Raw genomic sequence first — 25845 nt, 5'->3', positions numbered from 1 at the left:
TGCCTGCTCCTCACCATGCCCTCCTCGGTTCTTTATGCCCATTTCGAAAGCCAGTGGATGAGTTCAAATTCCATGATTGATTGGTGCTTTTTGCCGTCTCGCTACAGGCTGCTCCAGATGTGTCCCAGACCGCGTTGTATGCAATACTCCACAGAGCCAATTCTTGCTCAAGATTAAACTGACTTCTGTCAGTTTCAATTGCCTCGCTCTTATTGGTGGCTTTCCTCTCTATTCTGTGTTTGACCCACACACAGGAGATTTTAGATTTTTACCATATGTAGATTTGTGATTCATCGTGCTCTGAAAAACAGCATTGCTGCTTTAAACCTGCACAACGCCTTGTCCCCCCTTCTCTATCCATGCCAGTTGCAACTTGTCCCTTCTGTCTACTCCATTGATCATCGGCTGCGGCTTATGCCGGTCTTTGCAGAGACCGTGGAGTACAGATACAAACTAGTATTGTCAATGACAATTAGTCACGCTTGTATGTAAACACACAAGCGAGAGAGATTGGCATTGTCAATGCTTGTTTAAACATGTGTTTTTAGAATTATCTCCTTACTCTAGCCCAACATTTTCTTTTGAAGAATCTTTTGTTAATGATGTGTTCACCTTGCACTACCGTTGGTCAAGGTTTGTGAAGTGGCCATTCGGACAGCGTTAATCCAGTTGATTAGAAAATGGTCACTAGAATCGCTGGTACCACTTTTGAGTAGATAGTTTTGTGGGTAAAACTTTATAAACAAAAAGGTTGGTTGGTGCTGGATAGTTTTACATATTTTTATAATGTCCTAAGGGTAGTGAGCGCAGGATTAATATTGGGTTGTTTCGTACTTTTCCTCACTTTTTCGTGCCTTGTTTGTTGTTTCTGAATACCTTCCTGTAAAGCCTAAATCGGTCAACATTGTACATAGCTGTTTATGGGTCATGCTTTCTTTATTCAATTTGGCTCCTTTGTTGGGTACTTGGAACTCCATGCATCATATACTTGATCATGTTCTAGTTATTTTTTTGTAATACAAGGTCTCCCTGTCATGCTTTGTCAATGTTCTTCGTAATTAGGATTTGCAGCCATATATTTCACTCTATAGTCTTGTATTGTGCTAAGATGTGGATGTTTTGATACATTTACATGATTTCTCCTTCCATTTAATGAGAGATTACATTTGTAAGCTGACTGGGCTTGTTTCTCCACCTAAATGTGGTGAATTTCATATCCTGCCTTTCCATTCAATAGCAGCCATTTGGAAAGCGTTGAAAGAAATTGAACAGTGTAACTTGTTTTTTTTGTTTTTTTTTTTAATTTAAACCTTCTGCCTGTTCCATCAAATTGTTGTGCAATTTTCAAAAACTAAGGGGGATAAGAAGCAAATACTTGGAGCCCTTGCAGTCACAAATTGCTTACACATTATAGCTTCAAAAACTGGACTTTGCATTGGGTGTAGAAATTCCTTGAGACTGAAGTATTAAGGAAATGTTCAATTGGTAAACGTGCAGCGGCTTCATTATAGGCACTTTTACGGTTTAATTTATGAATAGAAGAGCAGATTGTTTTTCTTTGTTACTATTGTAAGAGGAGGCCCGAGTGTCTTGGTTACTTTTGCCCTGCAAGAGGTTATCGCACGAGGTTACCCTTTGCCTTTTAATTACTTGCTAATCTTGGTGAAGATAAATACGTTCATATATATTTTATATAGCGCAAACTAGATCACGGGAGGGTATTCAAGCGCTTTACAAATGTTACAGCAAGTAGAAAGCAGGATGACATATTTTGCACGACAGATATTCATTCCCTACGCTCCTTGATATTGGTGTGCTGGAAGAGCAGGCCTATGACAAAGCCTGCAGATATCTGAGAGCTAGAGAATAGGATTGGTTTCAAACTTGTGCAATTAAAGATCCTAAACTGCACCTACTACAAGATTGTACAATTAGTCAAATTTGGGTAGTTGAGACCACAAAAGGGACCCTTTTAAATAAACAAATGGAATTCCTCCATATGCTACGACTCTGGAATAAAATTAAGAACCAGATTGCTCAGATACTGGGGGATAATCTCCTATTGCCATATTTGTCAAAGCTGGGGATATGGAGAGATAGCACAACAAGATCCCAGTAAGTATTTTGTAATTTTGCGGTAATAGTGGCTAGGGGGGGCACTACAAAAAGGTGGAGAAAAATTAGAAGCGCTAAAGTGAAGGCCTGGAAAGTGAATATGGACTGCTGCATGCCTGCAGACAAAGTGGTGTGTACTTGTCTGCTCAAAATATTTGACAAAGTCTGGGAGAGTTAGAAAGAAATATGTGGGCTGAACTTAAAGCTATTATTGAACAATCTGGGTTGACAGGGAAGATCTAGAACAGATGACTGATGTATCTGCTAGGGGTGGGTGGAACTCACAGAATTTGATTCCACAGAATTATTGATCCTTCAAGTCCACAGCATGTAGTTCTCTCCTGTGCTGTTTACTTTTGTGCTGTACAACATTCTCTTCTCTTCAATTTGTTTGAATCCTTGATGCGCTATAATTCTTTACAGCAAATTGATGATTTTGATTTGATATTTATTACAAATGATGTGGATTTTAGCTACGTTTGAGTGAGATGCGCAAGGTGGGGTCAGCTGGGAAGAACTGTGGGCAGACTGAACTTTAGAGAAAAAAACTGCCCACCTTTTTAGGTCTCCCCTGCGAATGCAGCGCATGTGCTGCGAGATCTATTGTTGATTCTGTGTCCGGGACCTGTGGAAGCGGGGTTGGTGTCTGCCCTGTCGGCATTGGGCCCCGCCCACCCTGCCTGCATATTTTGCAAGCATTGCTCGTTCTAAGTAGTTTCGACTGCTCGCCTGGAAGTGTGAATATTCATCTGCAGATCCTGGGTGACTTTGGATAAAGTGACATCACGGTAGTCCAGCTGTACCGTGTATGTTTTTTTACTTTTTCTGCACACTTACTGTAACTTTGCTGCCAACTGCAGCATAATTATGACATGGCATAATGGCAGTCTTTCAGGAATTTCATGTAGCAAGTTTAGCATGTAATTGGCGTTATTGATATTTCGCCCAGGCCTAATTTTGATAAATTGGTGTTGGATCACTGTGGCCTTTTAAATATGGGACCTTGTATTTAGTTTTTCATATAACGATTTTGATGTTTATCGATGTTAAGTGTCTAATTCTCAAACCATCCATTGACCTTAACTATTTTTTTTTTTTTTCTGCCGTACTACTGACATCCATTTTCAACTCACTGTTATGGATTTACACTACATTTCACTGGTGAAACGTTAAAGCAACAGAGTGACAGCTGCTGCTTCCCTGTTTAATTATGCTTATCATAATTGCTGGAACAAACTAAGGCGTTGCTATGTCGTCTGACTTGCCAGTGTTTTCATGTTGGGTGCTCGGGCTGTAACACTCTAATCAGAGCAGCGCTCCGTAGCACTTGGTCACTGCAATTTAACTTTGTTCTTTCACCACATATCAGACTGAAACAACAAGTTAATTGCAGCCCACATATGTTAAACAGGCATGGTCTTCCAAAAACTCACGTTGATACGTTGTGACATAAGTGGAGTATGCCGTACATCGAGCGCAATAGTAGCTGGGAGTCAAGGTGAATATAACAATTTCTTTAACGAAGACTGAACCTTTCAGATCAGCACAGCTAGGCCATGATACAGAGATGACTAATGCTACACCAGAGTAAAGCCCTCATTACGAGTGTCGTAGTATTGATAAAATCTGATACTGAGGTGTTGAGACTGTATTGGATGTGATAATCGCTCATTGCGAGTTTTCTCCATGAAATGGGGCATTAAAAGATGATTTGAGGGCTCCCCGCACCAAAATCTGCATGTCCCGGTAATTACTGGGCATTTTTGCTCCCTTTAATTGCTGCAGATTTGATCTTATTAAAAATAACTTGGGCAGCGTTTTTATAACACCTGGTGTGTAGTGGGTGTGATTTTAAAAACCATAACTAGTTGACGCACACCTGAAAACCTAGGAAAGTATCGACCCATTCGGAATGAGGGCCTAAGGAACATCAAGTGAAAGGGACAGGTGTCTGTACCAGAGAAAATGGTTACAAACCTGTTAATGGCACATATATTGTCTTCTCTATTCTGAAAACAAGGTTGATGCCATTGACCTCCTAAAATGATAGTGATTCTTCATGTTTTTTTTCACACACAAAATTACACAATTTTCAATGTTTTTTAGTTTGAAAAATTCTAATTAGAAAGGTCAGAGAAACAGTAATTAGATTATTTTATAGTATGATTATGCATTTTAATTCTGGTAGGCTATATGCCAAAACAAGTTGGGATGCAGTAGCATCTGCCTTGGCCTCCGCCTACTTCACAGGGGAGTCCACTCTGGTTTCGTTATTCCTGTCTCTGGAGGCTAGTCTTGGTCAGCCATCAAATCATGTACCTGGTGTTCCTTTGTATGTATGTATGTATGTATGGATACTTGTATAGCGCACGACTACCCGGAGGTCTCTCGGCGCTTGTACGAATACCGCTGTGGAACCCATCCTGGCTTTTCCCTGTGAGGCGTCCACTCCTGGGCACCCCCAAGGTGAAGGCCAGGCATCCTTAGCGTTGTGGGGGCCGTTGTGGAGATTAAGCAAGCTATTGCCCAGAGTTGCAGAGTGGGACTCCATGATTAGAATGGCACCGAGGCGAGAATTATCAGGTCCGTGGAATTTTTGAGCCCAAGACCCGCCGAGGCCAGGAATTGAACCCTGGTCCCGGGCTAGACCTCTGCATCAGGGTCTGCCGCTCTAATCATTGAGCCACACTTCTCCACACTGGTGTTCCTTTGTGCCCCGTGACTAAAGAAAGTATGCTTTTCATTGTGGATAGCCTAAAGCACTTGTGCTCTTTGCTAGTGTACATGCTCACTTAAGTGAGGACTATTTTCAGCCTCTCATTAACACATTAGCTTCTACGTTTGTTCGTCCTTAGATGTGCACACACGCAATTAAATGTTGGAAACAGAGTTCTACATTTTCCAGCTGTGCCACTCTGGAGTGGGACCTTGAGTCTGCACTCAATCTTTTTCCCTTAATCAACATGCATGTCGGCCAGAGCCTCCGTAGAAAAAGAAAAACGGCGTTTATAATTATATGCTTCAAAGAGTATCTTTGTTTTTAGTAAAATGTGAGCAGGAAGACATTTCCCTGTTCCAGAAACCAATACCAGTGCTCACCTCATAAAAACATTGGCTTCAGTTAGGCAGAGCCTTGGCTTACAACGTACGTGATGTTTGTTTTTTAACATTAAAGCAGGCGCTGTGCTGAAACTAAGCAGGGCATCCATGTACATAGAACCTATGTGCATGGCTGCCCCAAACAAAACACATCAGCACCTACAGTGTGATGAAACTGTAGTTGGGTCGGTGCTGCTAGGCTAAAAACGGAAATTACGTTTCGCCAGCACCAACTAATAAGGAGCCAGGCTATAGGAGTGAACCAATGCCGAACAGCAGGCAGGATTACACTCCGTATTGTCTTTACTTCAGGTCTTGCAGACCGCGCATGCGCTGTCTAGGCTCGACCTAAAAAGGTGTGCCAGGTAAGGAAGTCTAGTCAATCCTTGTTTTTTCAAAACCTTTATTTGCACTTTTTCTTCGATTTTCAAATTCCTTATTTACACATTGTGCTCAGCCAACGAGTTTCATTCCAAACAGTAGGAACTTCATCAGGGCAAAATCATTAACGTCCGTAAATTCTATCTCCACAGATATCTCTATCTCCTTATTCCAGCTCAGTTTGCTGGTAAATTGGGGATTCCCCAAGGCATCTCTATCTCCTTATTCCAGCTCAGTGTGCTGGTAAATTGGGGATTCCCCAAGGCATCTCTATCTCCTTATTCCAGCTCAGTGTGCTGGTAAATTGGGGATTCCCCAAGGCATCAATGTGCTTATTTCCGAATACCTGGATACGTAGCATGCTTCTTCCTTAAATTCTATTCAAGGAAGCAGTATCCCTTTGTTACTTGCAGTTCATAAATTGTAATCCTTCTAATATAACGCAGTAAGGTATGAGGGACATGTAGCTCCCAAACCTGGTAACTCGCACTGTCTTTTGTAAAATCCATTATATTGATGTACACACATGATTTTTTGTTGATGCATAATCTGTGCTTGTGATGTAACCACTCTTGACACCCTGCACTGGGATGAGTAGTGCTAAAGCGCTATAACAGAAATAAAACAAAATAGTGGTATTTAAATTGTTAATTGTGTAAATACTGGTACAACCAACACATTGGACATTCTTGCAGTGTATGCATATCTTATAAACAGGGACTGAACAAAGTCAAAAGCATTTCTCTCCTAAGTACCGGTGAAGTGATAGGATGGGATCTCTTGTCTCCCCTCCATATCCATCTAGGTGTGAGGCTCCTGATAGCTCCCAGCCAGGATACTCAAACAGATTTTGACCCATTGGCACTGTAAATCACAATGCCATTTATGTGCTTTTAAAAACACCTGCAATAATAAAATGCACTGTTTACAATACCAATAGGTCAAAGTTTCTAAAATGCGAGACCTATTGCATTGCAAATGCTTGTTAATTAGAGCATTGGAATTTTGGGAGCTCTCTTAAACGGTGGAGTATTTTGGGCAGCTAATGGCTGGTAGAAGCCCAGAACTCCCAACATTTCAATGTTTTCCTTCACAGCTATTGCTGTGAACAAAGGCTTTGCGGATCCCAAACCATCACTTTCCCTTTTTCAGGGCGTTCTATCACACTCCCTTCTGCTGGGACATTAATGAAATGTGACCAAGCATCTTAAAAGGGAGTGTTTCCAAAACCGGGTAAGGCGGGGTTCACAAACTGCAGATTTCAGAGTGCCTTCTTTAAGCTTCGTTGGCGAAATATTATACCATACATTTATAGGATTTATTTCCCATTTCTCGTCTCCTTTTTCCGTCCACCCAACTTGGCAAGTTAAACATTTTATTTGTTTATTCGTACAGCATCATCTTAGCCACAGGGTAACGGTGCCCTTACTTGCAACATACTCTAGGATCAGAAAAAGCATATCGATGCTTTGCATATTGGCAGTATCATATTTGAGGATATTACATTTGGGAAGGGTATAGGTGGTAAGGTTTATCTTCAAGAAGTCTGCTTTTAGTTATTTATGCAGTGGCAGTAGGTTTGGATTCATTTTGATGTGGTCATGAATAGACATACATAGGTTTGGGGCAATGCGAGGAGAGGCCCATTCAGATGTTCGCCAACTTTGAATTTAGATTCTTTGAGTTTTAATTTCAAAACTTTTTTGTACAGCTATGAAAAGGACATAAATATAGAAAAGATTTACAGTAGCTAGGTAGATTTTCCACTTATTATACATTAGCAGCTAATTTCTTGAATGTTATAAGGGATGTACCTAGGAGACCAACCTAATATTTCAAAACGATAATATGTAGATGGAGTGATTGAGAGATACAGAGCAAGGTGGTAAGGAAGGTATTAGAGTGGTAGATATATTAGCAGCTGTAAGATGTTCATTTGCTGTTGCTTTCTCCATTGAATGACTTAATTTGTCTCATACTAATTATCCAATATATGAGTAGGACGATGTCTTCATTCACCATTCACAGCTGTTTGTTTTTCTGACCATATAATTATTCAGTTGTATTCCTTTTGTTCAATTGTCCACCTGTAACTTGAGTATTTTCTTCATGTCAGTGGGACCCACTGTGGATAATTTTAAGGGTTCAGCAGTTTTCGATGTACACCCCCACTTCATGTGAAGACCAGTGACATTTATTACAGGAAGGTAGTGATGTGGTCATTCTTTGTCACTTGTGATTAGCATGGCAGCAGCATGGAGGTTGGTGTTAGCGAAGCAGTGATGTTTGGAATGCACTCTATTTTCTTCATGTAGCTGTGTAAGAAAATGTAGCTGTACGGCAATTTTCAAGTGTAAGCAAGGAAAACATGATCCTAGTTTTCTGATTTGATTTAGTTTGAGGGCGTGATCATTCAGGGTTAGATACTGTTCCATGATGAAATCAAGATATTTCACATGTGTGGGTAAAAAAGAAAATTTCCAGGAAGATGTAATGAATGATGCGAGTCCTTTTTTCTTGCTTCCGGGTGGCAAGTCGTTTGAGAAGACTAAATTGACTTTTGGTCAGGATAATTTTTTGTAAGCGTGCCCATAGTTTCATTAGATCACCCCAAAAAATGTCAGGTTTTTTGTGCTAATGGCCTCTCGGTGTTGAGGATTTAGAGTAGCACACCATCTATTAGACATCAGCGACTACTGGTAACGAAGGTCCGTCCAAACCATCATTAACCCCTTCAGTGCCCCGCCCTGTGCCGGGCGTTACATTAGCGGGCGGGGTTCATGACGAGAGTCTCGTCATGGAGCACGGTTGCGCTGTGCCCATGACGAGACTATCTCGTCATGGGCATTGAAGAGGTTAAGGATTTGTCGTCTTTTTAGTTCAGGTAAAACACTAATCTGATATTTAAGATTGTAGGAGCACACTTCCATTTGATTTGGATTAGAAAAAAACGTAATATTACATTTTGCATCTGTACATTTAGCTCTGTCTTAATTATAACTTCTGCATCATATAAATTGATGCTGTTCACGCAATGGTCTTCTAATAATTGGCTGTTTACTCGTGCAGTCTGTTGCATTTTAACATATATTTGTTTTTACTGCCCTTGCTTTTAGCTAACCATTTGTTTTTCTTTTTGTATGCAGGACAGAAACAGAAATAAGCAGTAATCCTGTGGCATAGTCCAGCACGACTTACAACACTAATGATAAGACTGACAATGCCTAATATGTTCATGAAGACGTTATTACTGCTTTTTCTGCTTACAGTGACATCTTTGAAAACTTTAACACAAAATTGACTTTTCTTGTAGTGGTTCTCATCGATGCATCTGCCCTTGTACTCTCACCAAACACACTTGAGAACTCTAACTTTGTTAAGCACTTTCTTTCCTGGAGCTTTTACCAGTACCCGCTGTCTTTTGCAGTTATGCATCTTTAGCTAAGGCACAGGAAACTCCAATGCAAGGATTTATTATCTCTTTGAATTTGTTAAATACTAACAATTATGATTAGAAAATAATTCAATGACGTGAGATTCACATGGCGTTGATCTATTTTCCCTTTGTTGTGCATTCTTGTCTTTTGATTTTAGGAAAGTTACTCAACAAATTTATAAAACAAAAAAAATCATGCCATATTTAACCCTGGAGTAAAACACGTGTTGAAATGTTCATGTAATTTTTGTAGACAACCTGAAAAGCTTTGAGCTGCTATTCCGCATAATTAAATCAACATTGTACTTGGTATTTTTCCCTTTATTTCATATTCGCTATTAGAGAATACATAGCTTGGTGGGTACCACCAACTTACTACATATGTCCTTATTCATTTTGTGTAATGTGTACTAAACAATTTTCTTACAAATACTTTGTCCCAGTTTTGAATGTATGAACCTCAGTCTGCTTTAAACTCCCCACCTTTAAATTCAACATTCTACAATCATTTTACAGGTTGTTTTCAATTCCGATTAATTGCTGCTATGAGCTATACAGTAAGAGTCCATTCATAATTCTTAGGTTTCGACTTCCTAAATAAAACCTGGTTCAGCAAATGCATATTTGACCTTTGGCAACTTTTTTTCTTTTCTGATTCCCTCTAAACAAAGCGCACCCATCCTCCTTCCCACAGCCTCGACAAAGGGATAGATCTTGTTAGCAAGGGTATACTTGGCATTACAGCAGAATACCAAAGTGTAACATTTTGTACACAACCAAAAGAAAAAAAGTAAATTCCGTCCTCAACACTGTTGTAGTCTGCTTGTAAATGTTTGATTACAACAGCCAAACTAACTTAATTGCGGATTCATGTGTTTCCAGCCTTATCCTGTTTTGAAGGCTTATATACCTCTTCTGTAACCTAATTACCAAAAGCTTATAACGGGATATTTGAAAGCAGTTTTACTTTTCCAGATTGTAAAATTGAAATTCAATAGAAATCAACAGGGCACAAGTTGTAAATCTGAAATTTTTGTGCGATCCATGCCAACCAGCTTAATTACCTCCGTTGATTCTTTAGCACGGTCTTGGTTCCAGGAAAAGTTGTTGAAACATCATTTAACTGGGCTGATATGTTCAACTTAAGAGCAGCTGTATATTTGTAATTAACTATTTCATTCACAATGTGGCCAGCAAAAAGGGTGCTGTGCAAAACAAAAATGCAATTCAAATACAGCGTTCCTTGTCTAAAAGTTTATTTACATTCTGCATGTGCTGATTTCTGCCCCTTCATCCCATTTATCACGCCACCTCTATCTATGGGAACTTGCTGTAGCACATTTCAGTACCAATAGTGGTTTAACAAACCAATAGTTTTTTTTTTTAAGTAGTAGTTTCTAAATCTTTTTCTCTAATTTCCTTTAAACGTTTTTTATAATATCTACAGCAACGGTATTACTTTTTTATCAGCAACTGGTGGAAGTATCAATGTTGAGATGTAAAGCTTTTAGTTGAGGAATGGGGTTCCAGCGGAGGGATAAGGAAAGGAAGTCCAGATGTTTCTCAAATTTGTTTTTTTTTAAAGAAATCTTTGTCTTTTGACCTTATTTCATTTATCTGGTACTATATAAATTTACTTACTTACCATAGACACAAAGGACATTTTTGAATCCAGGATTTGTTTTTATACATGTAAACAATTTAACGTTAAGTATACCTTCTTAGAACCGAGTATACACAATTGTGCCTCTTTGTTGCTATGCCTCTTGTGGAAAAAGCTGTTGGCCACATTATGTATACATCGTATGACTACCATCATTGCTAGCCATCGTTTTTTTTTTTTGTCCAGTATAGATGGCCAAGTCATGGATGCAGGCAAAGCTGGCAAATTCAGCTCAGGAATAAATATGTTAAACGCAGCGGGAGAAGATGTCTATTTCATATACATGGAGTGTATTGCATCTTAACAGTATTCTAATAATTTTCTTCATGTAATCTTGCAAAGACATATCATTTAGGTTCTCATCAAAGTATGTTTCAGGAGAGGACTAGCTATTTTTAAACTGCGGTACTGGTGATGGCTTGAATGGATTTGAAATTAATGTAGGTATATCAGAGGAACAGAATATCTTTACGCAAACACACTTCTATATTTAATATATTAAATGAGATACTTGAAAACATGGTGGTTAGAGAATGCATATTCACTCCATGTATAAGATGTTGATTGCACGTTTGTCTGACATTCCTTTTAGTAGCACTTCATGTAGGGGTTCTCTAAAGAACTTATTTACATCACTTCAAAATGTCATCTCCCACCTATCACCATTGTAATTTTGGCTACAACTCTACAAAGTATTTACTCCATAAAACATTATCAAGTATACCATAAGGGAGAACCGGTCATGTACTTTTTGAATAAATGTGTATTTACAATTTTGCTAATTAGCCTTACACCCATAAATAGGTCTTCAGGAAATTGGGGCTGCACTGCTCCAACTTTAATAGTATAAATTGTTTCTTGATAAATTGGCACATGGTTCTATATATATTTGTTTTTAATTTTCTTTATTTCTCCATGCAAAACCCTTTGGCCTTTTCTTTTGATTGGCAATGGATGTGATGATGGTTTGTTTGCCTTTCCAAAGTACAGAACTTTGGGGAATGCAGAGTTCTGTGATTGTTTTCTGATTCTTTCTACTAATAATGAAATGCAGTTTGATAGGTGAGATTTTGTATCACAGCTCTAAATCTCGCCGTTTGGTGCTTTGCATCCTTGTGAGACTTTAAATAAAATATCTGTTACCATCGGACTTCATTCAGTGTCAGTTATTTCTTCAAAATGTATGAGGCTTGATACTTTTACGGTAAAATTCATAAAGAACGTAATCTAACTTAGGATATAGAATTGATGTCTGAGTTTTCTATTCTGATGTTTCCTCCTCAGATAACTAAGCATTTGATTGTAAATCACTTTAAAGGGCCATCTAAGTTCAAAGAGTAGGCCGTGAAAGTGATGGCCTATGGTTGGTAGTCGTTTCAAATGCTAAGTTGCAATGTGCTCACGTACGCTATCCTTTACCGTTTTGAAATGCCGTTTATTCATAGGTCATGATTCATAGCCCAGATGTGTGTGCGGTTTCAAAAGCCTAAACGAGAACTGTATTGAAAAATATCATGTTTTAAATGAAATCCGAATGGCCAAATGCTGGAGTGTGAAAACACGTGCCTCATTTGTAAATGGTAATAATTTGTTCATAAAATGCTTTCTAATACGTAGAAATGTCTAGGAAATGTTTTAATTAGGATATTAAACACCTTCTGTGTCGCACTTCATTCTAGATGGACTGCAGTATTAAGTATTTTGCTTTCTATTATACTGATCATTAGTATGTAAGCAGCACTATCAATTGTGTAATGGCAGACATCTGTCAACCTACCTTCTAATTACCATAGGCAATATCCCAAAGGGTATAAGAAAGGAACAGCCTTGGTTCAGATAGGTTTCTAATCCAGTGCATGGATGGTGAACTGTCAGTACGCTTCCACAGAGACTTATTGTCGTATTTTAACCACTGTCTCAAAAGAAGTCATCCTTATTCCATGCACATTGCCTCGTTAGCAGCAGCACACCATGCCGCGTGTGCCAGCAGGAGCAAAGCAGGTATAAGAGGACATGACTTGATACTTTGTGATCTGGGTTTCTGCTTTGTTAGCGAACAGCACAGAGTTTAAAGCACTAAAACCTTTCTAAATCTAGAGTTCTCTTGGCTCTAGTTGTTTATATTTACCTAAGGCCACTATTTGAATGAAAGGAGACTACTTCCATAATGCTGTAATAAGATTGTATCCTGCAAGTTTTTCTCTCAACTAAGATGGATGCATCACTTTTTAAGTGTCTGCCCCGCCTGGGGTTTGTCCAACAGAGCCACATCTTAAGAGGGAGGACTGTAACAACAGAGGCAGTTTAAGTTTGGAGTGTGCTGTACAAAATTGCAGCTCAGGTGGAAGGTACCATATATGGGCTGCACTCAGGAGGCATACTAGCAGAAGGAAAAGAGCTTGGCAGTACAAGTGGTACCAACAACACCAGGGAGGTTGGTAGCACCCAGTAAGCAATCTGAGTAGGGCGCACTCTGCTACTTTAAAGCATTCAGCTCCAGGGGTGCATAAGCCCCCACAATGTTTCCCTTTGGTCCTTGGTCTCTGCAGTGATTCAGAGTAGTGCTAGATATGCACCCTGATGCACTTACTGGGGAAAAAGTGAAGCTTTATATCAAACCTAAAAAGATGTCTTGTTCAGAGAAGTGGTCCTTGAAGTTCCACAGATGCTAATGTGGTTCATGGTGGGGTTGTAACCCTTCAAATTTGCTGCACTGCCTTTTGGTATCACATTTGCCCCTCTGGTGTTCAGACGTGGTGGTGGTTGCAGCTCATGTTAAAAGAGCAGAGATGCTTGTTTTCCCATACATCCGTGACTAACTGCTCAAAGCGGGCTTGCCGCAGTAAGTCGTTATCAACCCCTGGATGACCACAACTCTTGACTTTCCTGGGGTTTTCTATCTGAGTAGAAGTACCACCAGAGCCCTACGTAGACGATTCCTTTTTTATAGCGGCTATTCTGGACACTCTTCACAGCGAGTCTGTAATTCAGGATATGATCCTTATGTTTCAAGCTCAGTCCTGGGTCTAGGTGAAGATGCTTCTCGGGCTCCTAGCTTTGTGTATTCGCCTCATTCCATGCAGCAGATGGCATGTGCAGGCTCTTGTGTCGGTGGCTCAACATCTGGGGAGGCTGGAGCAGGTCCTCATTGCCAACTCAGCTGTCATGTTGTTGAACTGCAACAAGCATGGCAGGGTATGGTCCAGGAAGGCTTTGCACTTTGAGATGCCTAGATTAGAAGATAATTTTCCTGGTGACTAATAGGCGGTGTCTAAGAATGCTAGAGCAGATGAGCTGAGATGGCTTTGGCCCGCAGACTATAAATAGCATCTTCATTCTGGGGTTCACAAATAGTCTTCAATATGTGGCTCATATCGGTTTTCCACCACTGATACTGAGCACTGGGGTTCCCACCTGTAAGGTCTCTCAGATTCAATCCGCCCACATACATGTTTCCACCATTGCATCGCCTGCCTCGAGTTCTGAGGAAAGACTACCTATAGCAGGCCCACATCCCAGGTGGGACCCTGAGATCTTGAGTCTGACTATTTACTGCCGGACGGGCTACCTCTACAGAAGAACCTCTTGTCTATGCAACAGGGGAGAGTCCTGCACTCGAATCTCCGCAGCCTACCTTTCCATACATGGATATTGAGCGATGACAGCTGAGATAGTGAATGTTATCCTTGTCGCAAGGTATCCTTTAACAGATCTCTTCTGAATGCTAGGAGAAATTTGTGGCCTAGTGTGGGGACAGTTGTCTTGATCGACTGCATGCCAAACCTTTATGATGTTTGTCTTGTCATTGGCCCAGAAAGGCATCAGTAGCCTGAACAAGTTACACCAGTTTAGAACTGTAGGCCAATCGGAAGAGGCCAACACTGCACGATATCTGCATGGTTTGAGGTGGTGGGGCTGTTGCTACACATGTGTCCTTTGCATGTGACATTTGGGACTTTCCAAGCTAATGCAATCTACTATAACGGTAAATGACCAGACATGATTTGCAACATTAGTCAAATCAGGGTCATATAAGCTCTGCCACTTCTAAATATGGTATAGCTAAGTATATGTTGCTAAGCTAGTATAATGTGCTGTCTGATTGTAGTTCTTAAACAAGCCTTGCATTGCGATGGCAGCTTACTTTTAACAGTTGCATAAGCATTTAATTTTCTGTGCATGTTCTACAGGCCTTTTAAGTAGATATTCGTATCAAAAGTAGGCAGCCGATTAAGGAAAAACTAATTATAAAAATGGTTTCCACATCCCTCTGTCTGATTAAAAAAAATCACTACATCTTACTCGTAACTCCCCTTGATCGTTTCTGTAACCTACATTCTCCTGTTCAACGTGCTTTTCATTGTAGTTTATATCTTGGCATGCTGTGCACACAATTGGATGGAACTGCTGATAAGCATGTAGGGCAAACTGGGATCCTTACACAGAGCGTGATTAACACTTCTATCCCTATTATAATCACTTCCAATATCCATGACCCCCTTGAACCATGTCATTACTTGCTCCCATTCTTCCAGACCTTGCTCACCCCTGATTTGGTTCCTGAAGTGTACAAGGTAATGGACTCCTCCGTAATCATGGTGGTGTAACAATCAGGTGTTTGTTAAGCGTGACTACTCACCCGAAAGTGTCTCAAGGCACTGGGGGGTCGCAGGTTCCAGTCCATCAAGGAGGGGGTATGTCGAGGAGCCATGTTTTGAGGTTTCTTGTGAACATGGGGAGCGATGTCTGTCTGAGGTGAGTGGAAGGTCGTTCCAGGCTCTGGCCATGTGGAAGGAGAAGGAGTGGCCTTCCAATATGGTCTTTCTGGTGCGGGGAACCATGGCATAGGAGAGCTGGGCTAATCGTAGAGTACTTTGGGGTGCGTGGAATTTGAGTCTGCTGTTCAGGTAGGTATGCTGATCTGGTGTCGTGGAGGGCCTTATGAGTGTGGGTTAGCATCTTGAAGTTGACTCTAGCTTCAATGGGGAGCCAGTGGAGTGTGTGCAGGTGCTGGAAGATGTGGCAGTGTCTTGGCAGGTTAAGGACCAGTCTTGCGGCGTTTTGGATTTTCTGTAGCGTGTGGGTGAGGTTTTTGTTTGTTCCGGCATAGTGCATTGCCGTAGTCGAGCCTGCTGGTGACCAGGGCATGAGTGATGGTCTTTCTCTGTTCGAGGGGGGGATACGTTTGAAGGTCTTGCATAGGAGGCAGAGGGTGTGGAAGCAGGAGGACGAGGAGATGATCTGGTGATCTATTTTGAGCTGGGAGTCCAGGATGATTCCCAGGTTGCGTGCATGGTCTGTGGGGGTGGGCGGGCTTCTGAGGGCAGGGAGCCACCAGGTATCGCTCCACGCATCGGGGGGGGGGGGGGGGTGTGGGGGGTTGGGCCCATGATGAGTACTTCCGTTTTGTTGGTGTTTAGTTGTAGGCAGCTGTTTTTCATTTATTTGGCGACTGCTTCCATGCCTTCTCGAACGTTGTCTGGCGGTGTTGGGTTTGTTGGATAGGGAGAGGATGAGTTGGGTGTTGTCTGCGTATGACACAATGTTGAGTCCATAGGTTCTGACGATAGGGGCGAGCGGAGCCATGTAGACGTTGAAGAGCGTATTGCTGAGGGAGGACCCCCGGGGGACTCAGTAGGTGTTTGGGAGTCTGACCTGCTGCGTTCTGCTGGAGAGGAAGGAGTGGATCTAGTCGAGAGCCTTGTCTTGGATCCCTGCATCGTGGAGTCAGGTGCGATAAGAGATGTCGAATTCTGCTGAGAGGTCAAGGAGGATGAGGGCTGCTTTTTCTCCTTTCTCCAGTAAGGTGCGGATGGCGTCTGTTGCGGCGAGGGGGGCGGATTCCGTACTGTTTTTTTCTGAAGCTGGATTGGGAGGAGTAGAGTATGTTCTGCTCTTTGATGAATGTGGTGAGTTGGCTGATGTCTTTCTCAGTGACTTTCGCTGGGAACGGGAGCAGGGAGATGGGTCTGTAGTTTTTGATATCGGTGGGGGTTCAGTGTGTTGGTTGTCTTTGTCGAAGTTGTGGTAGATGCTCTTGATTTTGTGGTGGAAAAAGGTGCTGAGTTTGTTGCAGATGTCTTGAGGGAGGGATGTCAGACTCGCTGGTGGGTTGGGCGAACTCCTTCATGATGAAGAGTTCTTTGCTGTGGTGTGCATGAGTGGAGATTCTGTCTTCAATCGCTTTTTCCTTGTTTTTCTGATGAGTTGGTGGTGGGCGTTGGTGGCAGCTCTGAAGTTGTGGGCTTCTGTGGACTTGCTGTTCCTTTTCGAGGCGGCAACAAGTGCGTCTGTACTCTCAGTTCGGTGGTGAACCATCTAGCTTTATTGGTGTGGGTGTTTTTCTTGAGGGGGGCTATGGTGTTGGCGCTGTCGGAGATCCATCTGTGTAGGGTTTGGACTGTGGTGTTGGGGTCGTTGTTTTCCGCGATGGTTGGGTTGTAGTTGCTGAGTGATTAGGTTAGCTGGTCGTCGGTGATTCTGGTCCAGTTTCTTTGTGGAAGCAGGTGCTGGTGTCTGTTCTAAAGGTGAAGTGGAAGCATCGATGGTCAGTCCAAGGGAGTTCCGTGGTGTGGCTGAAGGTGATGGAGTTTCCTGTTGTGAAGAGGGTGTGTCCTGCTGAGTGTGTGGGTTCGGTCACGATTCAGCAGAGTCCAATGTTGTGGAGGTTGTCCAGGAGGGATGTGGTGCTGGGGTCCAGTTGTTTGTTGAGGTCTCCAGTAGGGTGTAGGTGGTGGACGCGATGGCATGTTGGGAGATGGTCCGTTATGGAGTTGGTGAAAAGTCCAAGGGGTCGGTAGATGAGGGTTCCTCGGAGGTTGGAGGTAGGGTTGGCCAGTATCTTGAAGTGAAGGTGTACCATCTGGGCTCGTCGGGGAGTGTGCTCAGGTGTAGGGTGGCTTTGTGGACAATGCCGATTCCTCCTCCCGGGTGGGTGGAGCGGTCATTCCTGGAGATGTTGAATCCTTAGGGAATAACGATGGCCGGTCCTGAGGTGGTGTGGTCCAGGTTTCGGTAAAGAATGCTACATCTGGGGTGGTGCTGTCGGAGGTCCCAGATTTTGGTGGCGTGTTTATGGAGGGATCGGACGTTGAGGAGGATGCATTGCAGGATCTTTGGGTCGGTTGTGTTCTTGCGGGTGGGTTGTGCTGGGTCTGTGGTCTTGGTGGTGCTGTAGGTGGGCCGGCAGCGGTGACTGCTGAAGGATCCGTGGGTGTCGGCTGGCGATGCTAGCTTGCAGTTGTTGTTGCGGCCTGGGTTGAGAGCGTGGAGTGCCGCTGGGTTGTAGCGTTGGCGGTGCAGAGATCCAGGGTTCCTGGTGATGGTCGGGGACGGGCGCAGACAGGCGTTGACGGCCTTGCGACTGCCATTAAGTAGGGGTCGGGGTGGGCTGGACAGCTGGGAGGGGGGAGCTGGATTGGGCCAGTCGCCCTGGTTGTGTGTGTGTGTGTGTGTGTGGGGGGGGGGGGGGGGCAGCGGCAGGGAAAAAACGTGCTGAAAAAAGGCAAAAAGAGGACTGCAAATAAGGCAGCAAAAGTGCAAGAAAGTGGAGGAAAGACATAGGACACAGAAGGAGAGTGAAAGGGGGAGATTGAGATGTAGGTAAAAACGAGTGAAAAACAGAGGAAAGACAGGAGTGAAGGGGGGAGCTTGAAATGAGGGGACAACAACAGAAAATGGAGGAAAGACCCAGAAGTGGAATGAAAGGGGGAGATAGAAGTGAGGGAAAAAAAACAAATGAAAAAGCGGAGCAAGAGAATGGAGACAGAGGTCCACTGGACCCCCAGGGATGAGGCACAGGTGAAACCTGCAGGTGGAGGAGGGCTTTGAATACCAACACTCGAGTGCTGGGGCTCGGGGGAAGGCCTCACTTAATGGTGGAGCTGCGAGGAAGGGAGAGCAATTTCACTGACAATGAGTCAATGGTCTTGCTCGCCTGTCCCCGCAACGGCCACCATTAAGTAGAGGTCGGGGAGGGCTGGACAGCTGGGGGGAGGGGAGCTGGTTTGGGCTGTTGCACTAGTCGTGCTGGGGGGGGGGGCAGCAGCAGTGGGGAAAAACGGGCTGGAAAAGGAAAAAGGCAAAAGTTAAAGTAAGGCAGCAAAGTGCAAGAAAGAGTTGGGGAAAGACAGGACATAGGAGCGTGAAAGGGGGTAATTGAGATGAGGGTAAAAACGAATGAAAAACAGGAAAGACAGAAGGAGAGAGAAGGGGAAGCTTGAAATGAGGGGAAGTGACAAAACTGAGGGAAGACACAGAAGGCGAATGAAGGGGGGGAGATAGAAGTGAGGGGGGAAAAAGGAGAGGAGTAGCAGAGCGAGAGAATGGAGACCGGTCCACTGGACCACCAAGGATGAGGCGCAGGTGAAACCTGCGAGTGGAGTAGGGGCCTCGAACACCAACACTCTTGAGTGCTGGGGCTCGGGGGAAGGCCTCACTTAATGGTGAAGCTGCGAGGAAGGGAGAGCAATTTCACTGACAACTAGTACAGTTCTTTTGTGTCCAGTAAAGGGTAGTTCTGAACACTGTGCAACCCACATTTCTGAACATTGGGCATCTGGGTGAACTATTACCTTTGATGTGCAGCGCTATCCTTGGTGCTCTTTGGCAAAATTGCTGTTTAGGTTTCATAGGACACAAATTTTCAGAAATACAATAGTCATTCACTAGCTACCCGTTTTAGTTTTTTTTTTTAATGCTCTTTCTAAACGTAGTCTGTAACACTCCCTCCTTGATCTCCATTCTTGCAAGACAGGTAATGTAACTTCCGTGTAGGTGTATTTGCTCTGTAGTTGTCGAAGATAAAATGTGATGTACCCCATTACTCTGCAAGTTATTATGCACTAGGCACTGTTAGAGCAGGTGTGCACCAATACTTGATGATACAAGACGTGTCACTTTTCATCATATTCTTTCTACTGAGTCAATATAGTCTATTTCCTTCAACACGTTGTACATTTTGTTATCCTCCCTGGCATTCCCAAATCAGTGGTAAAAGTTCAGAAGTCTCAGTGATCCTCATAGAAAGTCTCTAGATGAATCCACAGGCATTGTACGCTTTACAGTAGCATAAAATAACTTTAGGCACTCAGCCATATCTTGGCTGGCTTTGCAGAGGTGTCGGTCATTGGTGCCTAGAATAATTGTTAAAGAAACCTTTCAAATGGTCAATCCTGTACCTTTTTATTGCTTCATAGGTCACCAGTACTTGAGCAATAGGTGCTCTAAGAACATTTCCGGCCAGAACTGCAGATGATGAAGACTTGCAACTAGCTAACAGGTCCCACACTCCTATTGACCCGGGTGCCACACTGTTTCAAAAGCCGTGGGTGCCCCTTTTTTGTGTAACATCTGGAATCTGAAAGCCACGTTAGTGATAAATTCCTTACCTTAAAATAATCCCCAGGTGTCAGTCTGGATCCGGAAAGTTTTCTGCTTAGCAGTACCCCTGCGAGCCGGTAGGGGGTGCAGTGTGGCTACGCGCCCGTCACTGGCATCGTGCACGTCGGGCTGATGTCACGGAGGCTACTTAGGTGCCACCCATGCGTGCTGACGTAAGTTCTTTCTTTTTCCACGCCGAAAGCGCAGATCGGGATTGAGCACGTACCTCAGTCAATTTTTGACCACATTTTTGAGACTTTGTCTTCTCTTCTTGTCTCCTGGTGCATGTAGGGATGCCTGGCTTTAAGTCTTGCGGGTCGTGCCACTGTAATAGGTCGGTGGTGGAGCCCCATAATGTCGGTCTCTACTGCCTGGAGAACGACCACGACTCCCGGGATTGTCTGGACTGCCATGCCATGGCCCCAAAGGCGTTGCGGGAGCTGTGTCGGAAGTTGCTGGAGGTCCGGCACTCCTCTTGCTGCAGCTCCGCGTTAGGGGTAGTTTGCGGGACCGGTCGCGGGACTGCAGCCGTCGCTCCTCAGACTCTAAGTCTTTACCTTCTGATTCCGGTAAGCGACGCCATAAGAAGTCGTTCAAGAAGCGGGTTCGCTCTCAGACATCCCCCCGTCGCTCATCTGGATCCTGGGAGTCCTGCGTCCTACCCACTCTACCCCGGTCCATCGGTGAATCCCGAACAGCGGCAAGTGTTTCTTGCTGCCTTGGACTGCCTATTTAAGCCTCTGGCTCCCGCTGGTGCGCCTGCGTGCCCCGTAATCAGAACCTGTTGCCGCCGCCATCCCCAGAGCCACTGGATCCAGTGCCCGCTGGCTCTGGCCCCAGCGCCACCACAGGTGCTGCATTTAGTGCCGTTTATCCCGCCCCTGCCTGGTTCTCGGACCATTTTGTTCCAACCTGGGATCCTCATTGGGACGGGGCTCCGGTTCGGCCCCGGCTGGCGCTGCTCCCGGCACTGCTGGCCCCCGCTTCGGTCGCAAGCGGGGTCCTTCTACCCTGGAGCCGGATGAGGACTGGGACGGCTCCGATGACCCCCTTGCATGGCAGTGTGACTCCGAGCAGGATTGGGTGGATGACCTTCAAGATGCGGGTGAACTTGATGTGTCTTCCGACCCGGGGTTTGCCTCTCCTCCGCCTACTATGGCAGAGGGCACCTCCTACACTATGGTGCTGCGTTGAGCCGTGGAGACTCTCCACCTCCACCTCCCTACGGTGGCCCTTAAGTTCAGTCTCCTTACGGAGGTGCTCCAGACTGCGTCTGCGTCGTCGGAGCCGCTGCCCCCTTTCAAGAGGCCGTTACCGAAGTCCTCTTGGGTACTTGGTGGCGGCTGGCCTCGGGGGTGCCAGTGGATAAGAACGTCGCTAGGTGTCATCGCCTTGCGCCTGTTGATCCCGCCTTCTTGACCACTCATCCCACACCTGAGAGCCTGGTCATTCAGGCCTCGACGTCGCAGAGTTAATTTCCCTAGACTCTGCCGGATAAGGACTCTAAGAGGCTGGACCAATATGGCGAGAGGTTGTTCTCAGCCAGTTTGGGGGTTGAGCTCGGTTAATACCGTCTGCTTATTGTGCCGTTACTCCCACGCAGTGTGTGATTCGGTGGCGGAGGTTCTGCCTCAGTGCTCTGAGGAGGTCCAGGCTGTCCTTTCCAAAGCGTTTGCAGAGGGCAAGGATGCAGCGAAGTTTGCCATCAGGTGTGGTTTGGACACTGCTGATTTGCTGGGCATGGCCATTTCCACGATGGTGGCGTTGTGGTGCCACACATAGTTCTCACCCGATTTCCAGAGCTCGCTCATGGACATGCCCTTCGATGGCTCCCGCCTCTTTGGTAATAAGGATGACATTGCCCTGGAGCGCTTTAAAGACTCACGTGCCACGGCCAAGTCTTTGGGTCTTTCCTCAAACTCCTGCCACAATGGGGCTTTGTTCCTTTCGTGGCCAGGGCATGGGTACCCAGGCCCACTCTTCCAGCAATCCTGTGCAGAACCAGCCTCAGCGAGGCCGTGGGTTCCATAGGGGCGGGGTCTGGTAGCCAGTGTGCGGGGCAGTCCACTGCCCCTTCTGACGCATCAAAACTTTCCTAATCTGAGCTTCAGGGGGCACCCCATGCCAGTGGGTGGCAGGGTTCACCACCACCACTGACGCAAAATTACGTTTGAGAAGTGGGTGCTGCAGATAATCTGCCAAGGTTACTCGCTCCCCTTTCTGTCCTCCCCTCCAGCCATGCCACCTTGGTACCACTGCATGTCGGGAGAATTTGTCTCTTCTCCGTCAGAAAGTCATGGTCCTCCTTGCCAATGGGGCCATCGAGTACGTTCCTGATTAGGGAGTGGTTGCTATTACCGGTCCCCAAAAAGGACAAGGGGAGGCCTGCACCAAATATTGGACCTCCGGGACGTCAATCGTTTCCTCTAGGAGAAGTTCAAGATGCTGACTCTAGCTCAGGTCCTGTCTGCCCTGGAGACTGGATGGTAGCGTTGGACTTGCAGGCTGCTTCTTTTCACATTCCTGTCCTGCCCGCCCACCAGCGTTACCTGCGGTTCACGGAGCCCAGGAGCATTTTCAGTTTGCTGTGCTCCCCTTCGGCCTTACCAGTGCCCCTCGGTTGTTCACGAAGGTGATGGCGGTGGTCGCTGCTCATCTGCGCAGGTCAGGGTTGTCAGTCTTCCCCTACCTCGACGACTGGCTATTGAAGGCGGGGTCACCCCAGGCAGTTATCTCCCACCTTCAGACTACGGCCGACCTCCTGCATCTGCTGCGGTTCTCCATCAATGTGCCGAAGTCGTACCTGAGTCCCTCTCAGATGCTCCCTTTCATCGGAGCGGTTCTGGATTTGATGCTCTTTTGGGTTTATCATCCCGAACAGTGACTCCGGGATATTCAGGCTATGATTCCGCTCTTTCAGCCTCTATCCCGGGTTTCAGTCAGGATGTCCCTCCGGCTTCTGGGCCTGATGGCCTCCGGCATCCTGCTGGTGCCGCATGCCAGATGGCATATGTGGGCTCTTCAGTGGCACCTGAAGGTCCAGTGAGTGCAATATCAGCGCAACCTGTCTGATCATGTCCTCATGTCCAGATCTCGGAGGGCAATGAACGGCAATTACAGTGGTGGCTCACGAATCACGATTGGGTCGATGGCAGATACCTCTCCCTTCCCCCAACCGGAGCACATGGTAGTGACGGATGCGTCCCTCTTGGGCTGGGGAGGCTACATGGGAGAGGCGGAGATCAGAGGCCTCTGGCGGAGTTGTGGCTCTATCAACCTTCTGGTGCTGCAGGTGATTCGACTTGCACTGAAGGCATTCCTTTCCTCTGTCCGGGGCAAGTGTAGTGCAGGTGTTCACAGACAATACCACCGCAATGTGGTATTGCAACAAACAGGGCGGGGTGGGGTCGTGGACCCTTTGTCAGGAGGCTCTGCGCCTCTGGACGTGGCTGGAATATCAAGGCTTTACCTTGATGGTTCAACGCCTGGCAGGTTCTCTGAACGCCAGGGCGGACGAACTCAGCCGCCGGTGCATGGTGGATCACGTGTGGCGTCTGAACTTGGACATGGTGCAAGGTCTTTCTGCGATGGGGAGAGCCTTGGTTAGATCTATTTGCCACCGAAGGGAACGCGCAATGTCATCAGTTCTGCGTGTTGGAATGTTCAAGGTGGCACTCGCTCAGACGCTTTTCATCTTGAGTGGAGCTGCGGTCTTTTGTACGCCTTTCTGCCTGGAGTGCTGAAGATCAGGCGCGACCTGTCCCCAGTCATTCTTGTGGCTCCGGACTGGGCTCGAAGAGTATGGTATCCTGAGCTACTCAGTATGAGCATTGAATCCCCCTGCTCCGTCTGCCTCTTTGCAGCAGGGAACGGTCCTCCACCTGAATCTGTCCAGTCTCCACCTCCATGCTTGGAGATTGAGCGGTGACAGTTGACACCTTTCGATCTCCCTCCTGAAGTCTGCGATGTCCTCTTGGCAGCCAGGTGTCCCTCCACTAAAACGGTGTACGCCTGTCGATGGAACAGATTTGTGGCATGGTGCACAGCTAAGTCTGTGAGGTTCTCCTGTTCCTTCTTTGGCCCATCAGGGCTCTGTTCTGGGCACTCTTAAAGGTTAACTTTCGGCTATCTCTGCCTTCCTACGGCTTCCAGATCGGCCGTCTCTTTTTAAGTCCCTGGTTAACCGTTTTCTTAAGGGCATTACGCATAGGTTCCCACCTGTGCCCTTCATAATCCCTAAGTGGGACTTGAATCTTGTCTTTTCTGATGTGCTCTCCCTTTGAACCCCTTCATAACAGTCCCTTACGTCTTCTTACTCAACACGGTAGCTATCACCTCTGCCAGGAGAGTGAGTGAGCTCCAGGCTCTTTCTTCCAAACCTCCTTGCCTTGCCGTTCATCCGGGCAAGTTGGTTCTGAGGACACTACCTTCTTTCTTGCTGAAGGTTGTCACGCCATTCCACATTGGGCAGGCCATCAATTTGCCCACCTTTTGTCCGCCTCCTTCACGGGAAGAGGTGTGGCTCCGCCATGTGGACCCTAAACGTGCTCTTGCATTGTTTCTGCAGCGTACACAGCAGTTCCGGGTGGATGATCAGTTATTTGTTGGCTACGTGGGTGCCAAAAGAGATCGGGCGGTGCACAAATGGGCCATCTCCAGGTGGGTCGTTCTGTGCATCAAAGCATGTTACTCCTTGGACAAGAAGGAGCCTCCTGTGGGTCTGCGTGCCCATTCGACCAGGGCAACTGCAGCCACTACTGCCTTGGGATGCAGTGTTCCCTGGCAGGATATTTGTCAGGCATCTACGTGGGCCTCGCTGCACACGTTTACCAAGCACTACTGCCTTGACAGTATGGTCCGGGGTTACGGCTTCTATGGCCGTTCTGTGCTCTGTGACTTTCTGGTGTAAACTTGTGTAACGATATATCTGTAAGAGACATTAGTTAGTGATAGATTCCTTACCGCCCCACCCTCCCCGTTCTGCGAACTGATTTCTAGGGTTAAGGTCGTCCCCTTTTAGGGCCCTAGATTTATGCACCAAAGGTCAGTTTCTCGTGTGACTCTGTGTTTTGACGCAGGAAGTTGTGTACAGAACTAATGTCAGTGCCCATGGGTGGTGCTTAAGTAGCCTCTGTGATGTTGTCCTGTGACTGGCCAGGAGCTGCACGGTGCCACATACCGGCGCGCAGGGGTACTACTAAGCAGAACTTTCTGGATCCAGCCTGACGTCTGGGGATGATTCTTAGGTAAGGAATCTATCACTAACTAATGTCTCTTACAGATATATCGTTACCCAAGTAGTAACTTGTGCGTCACCAGCACTTGATGTTCACAGGGCACTTGAAAACATGAAGATCCTTGAAAGGTAGGTGTCTGGAGGCCAGGCCTGCTTGCACTTTTCTGATCCTATGTTGGTGTGCAGCAGGGGCAGCCTCTTAACTCCTGCTTTCTGTTGCGGTTTTGTTGGATCAAAGGTAGTATCTGCAGGATGCCCCTGGAGCAGCTGATGTGTATGTGGCACCTGATCTTGCTCCAGCTTGTTTGACGTCTAGGCGTGAGTGCTGTGGCTCCAGGAGCTCAACCTTCACACTTGGCAGGTGGACAGGCAGTGGTGTCCGATGTGGGAGTTGGCAGGCGTCTGCACAAGAAGACTGTGCACCGCCTGATGATGAATGTCCAGTCAGGCTTGCTTCTGATGGATAACAAAACTAGTGGCAAACCACTAGCTTGTCATACTACTTTGTAGAAGTAGATCAGAGTTGCTTTAACT

General features: G+C 45.6%; 1 protein-coding gene across 3 annotated transcripts in view; it reads left to right on the top strand.

Moving 5' to 3' along the window:
- Positions 1-11844, top strand: part of YTHDF3 (YTH N6-methyladenosine RNA binding protein F3) — a 32782-nt gene extending 20938 nt beyond the window's left edge. For all 3 annotated transcript variants that reach the window (XM_085605536.1, XM_085605537.1, XM_085605538.1), the window contains one exon: positions 8742-11844. In XM_085605536.1, the coding sequence (XP_085461662.1) occupies positions 8742-8765 (24 nt within the window). In that variant the 3' untranslated portion in view covers positions 8766-11844. The remainder of the gene's footprint in view (positions 1-8741) is intronic.
- Positions 11845-25845: the final 14001 nt, after the last annotated feature.

The sequence above is a fragment of the Triturus cristatus genome, chromosome 5_1 (assembly GCF_964204655.1).
Source record: "Triturus cristatus chromosome 5_1, aTriCri1.1, whole genome shotgun sequence".
Lineage (NCBI taxonomy): Eukaryota > Metazoa > Chordata > Amphibia > Caudata > Salamandridae > Triturus > Triturus cristatus.
Note: the sequence above shows the minus strand (reverse complement) of the source record. Positions and strands in the feature narration are given on the sequence as shown.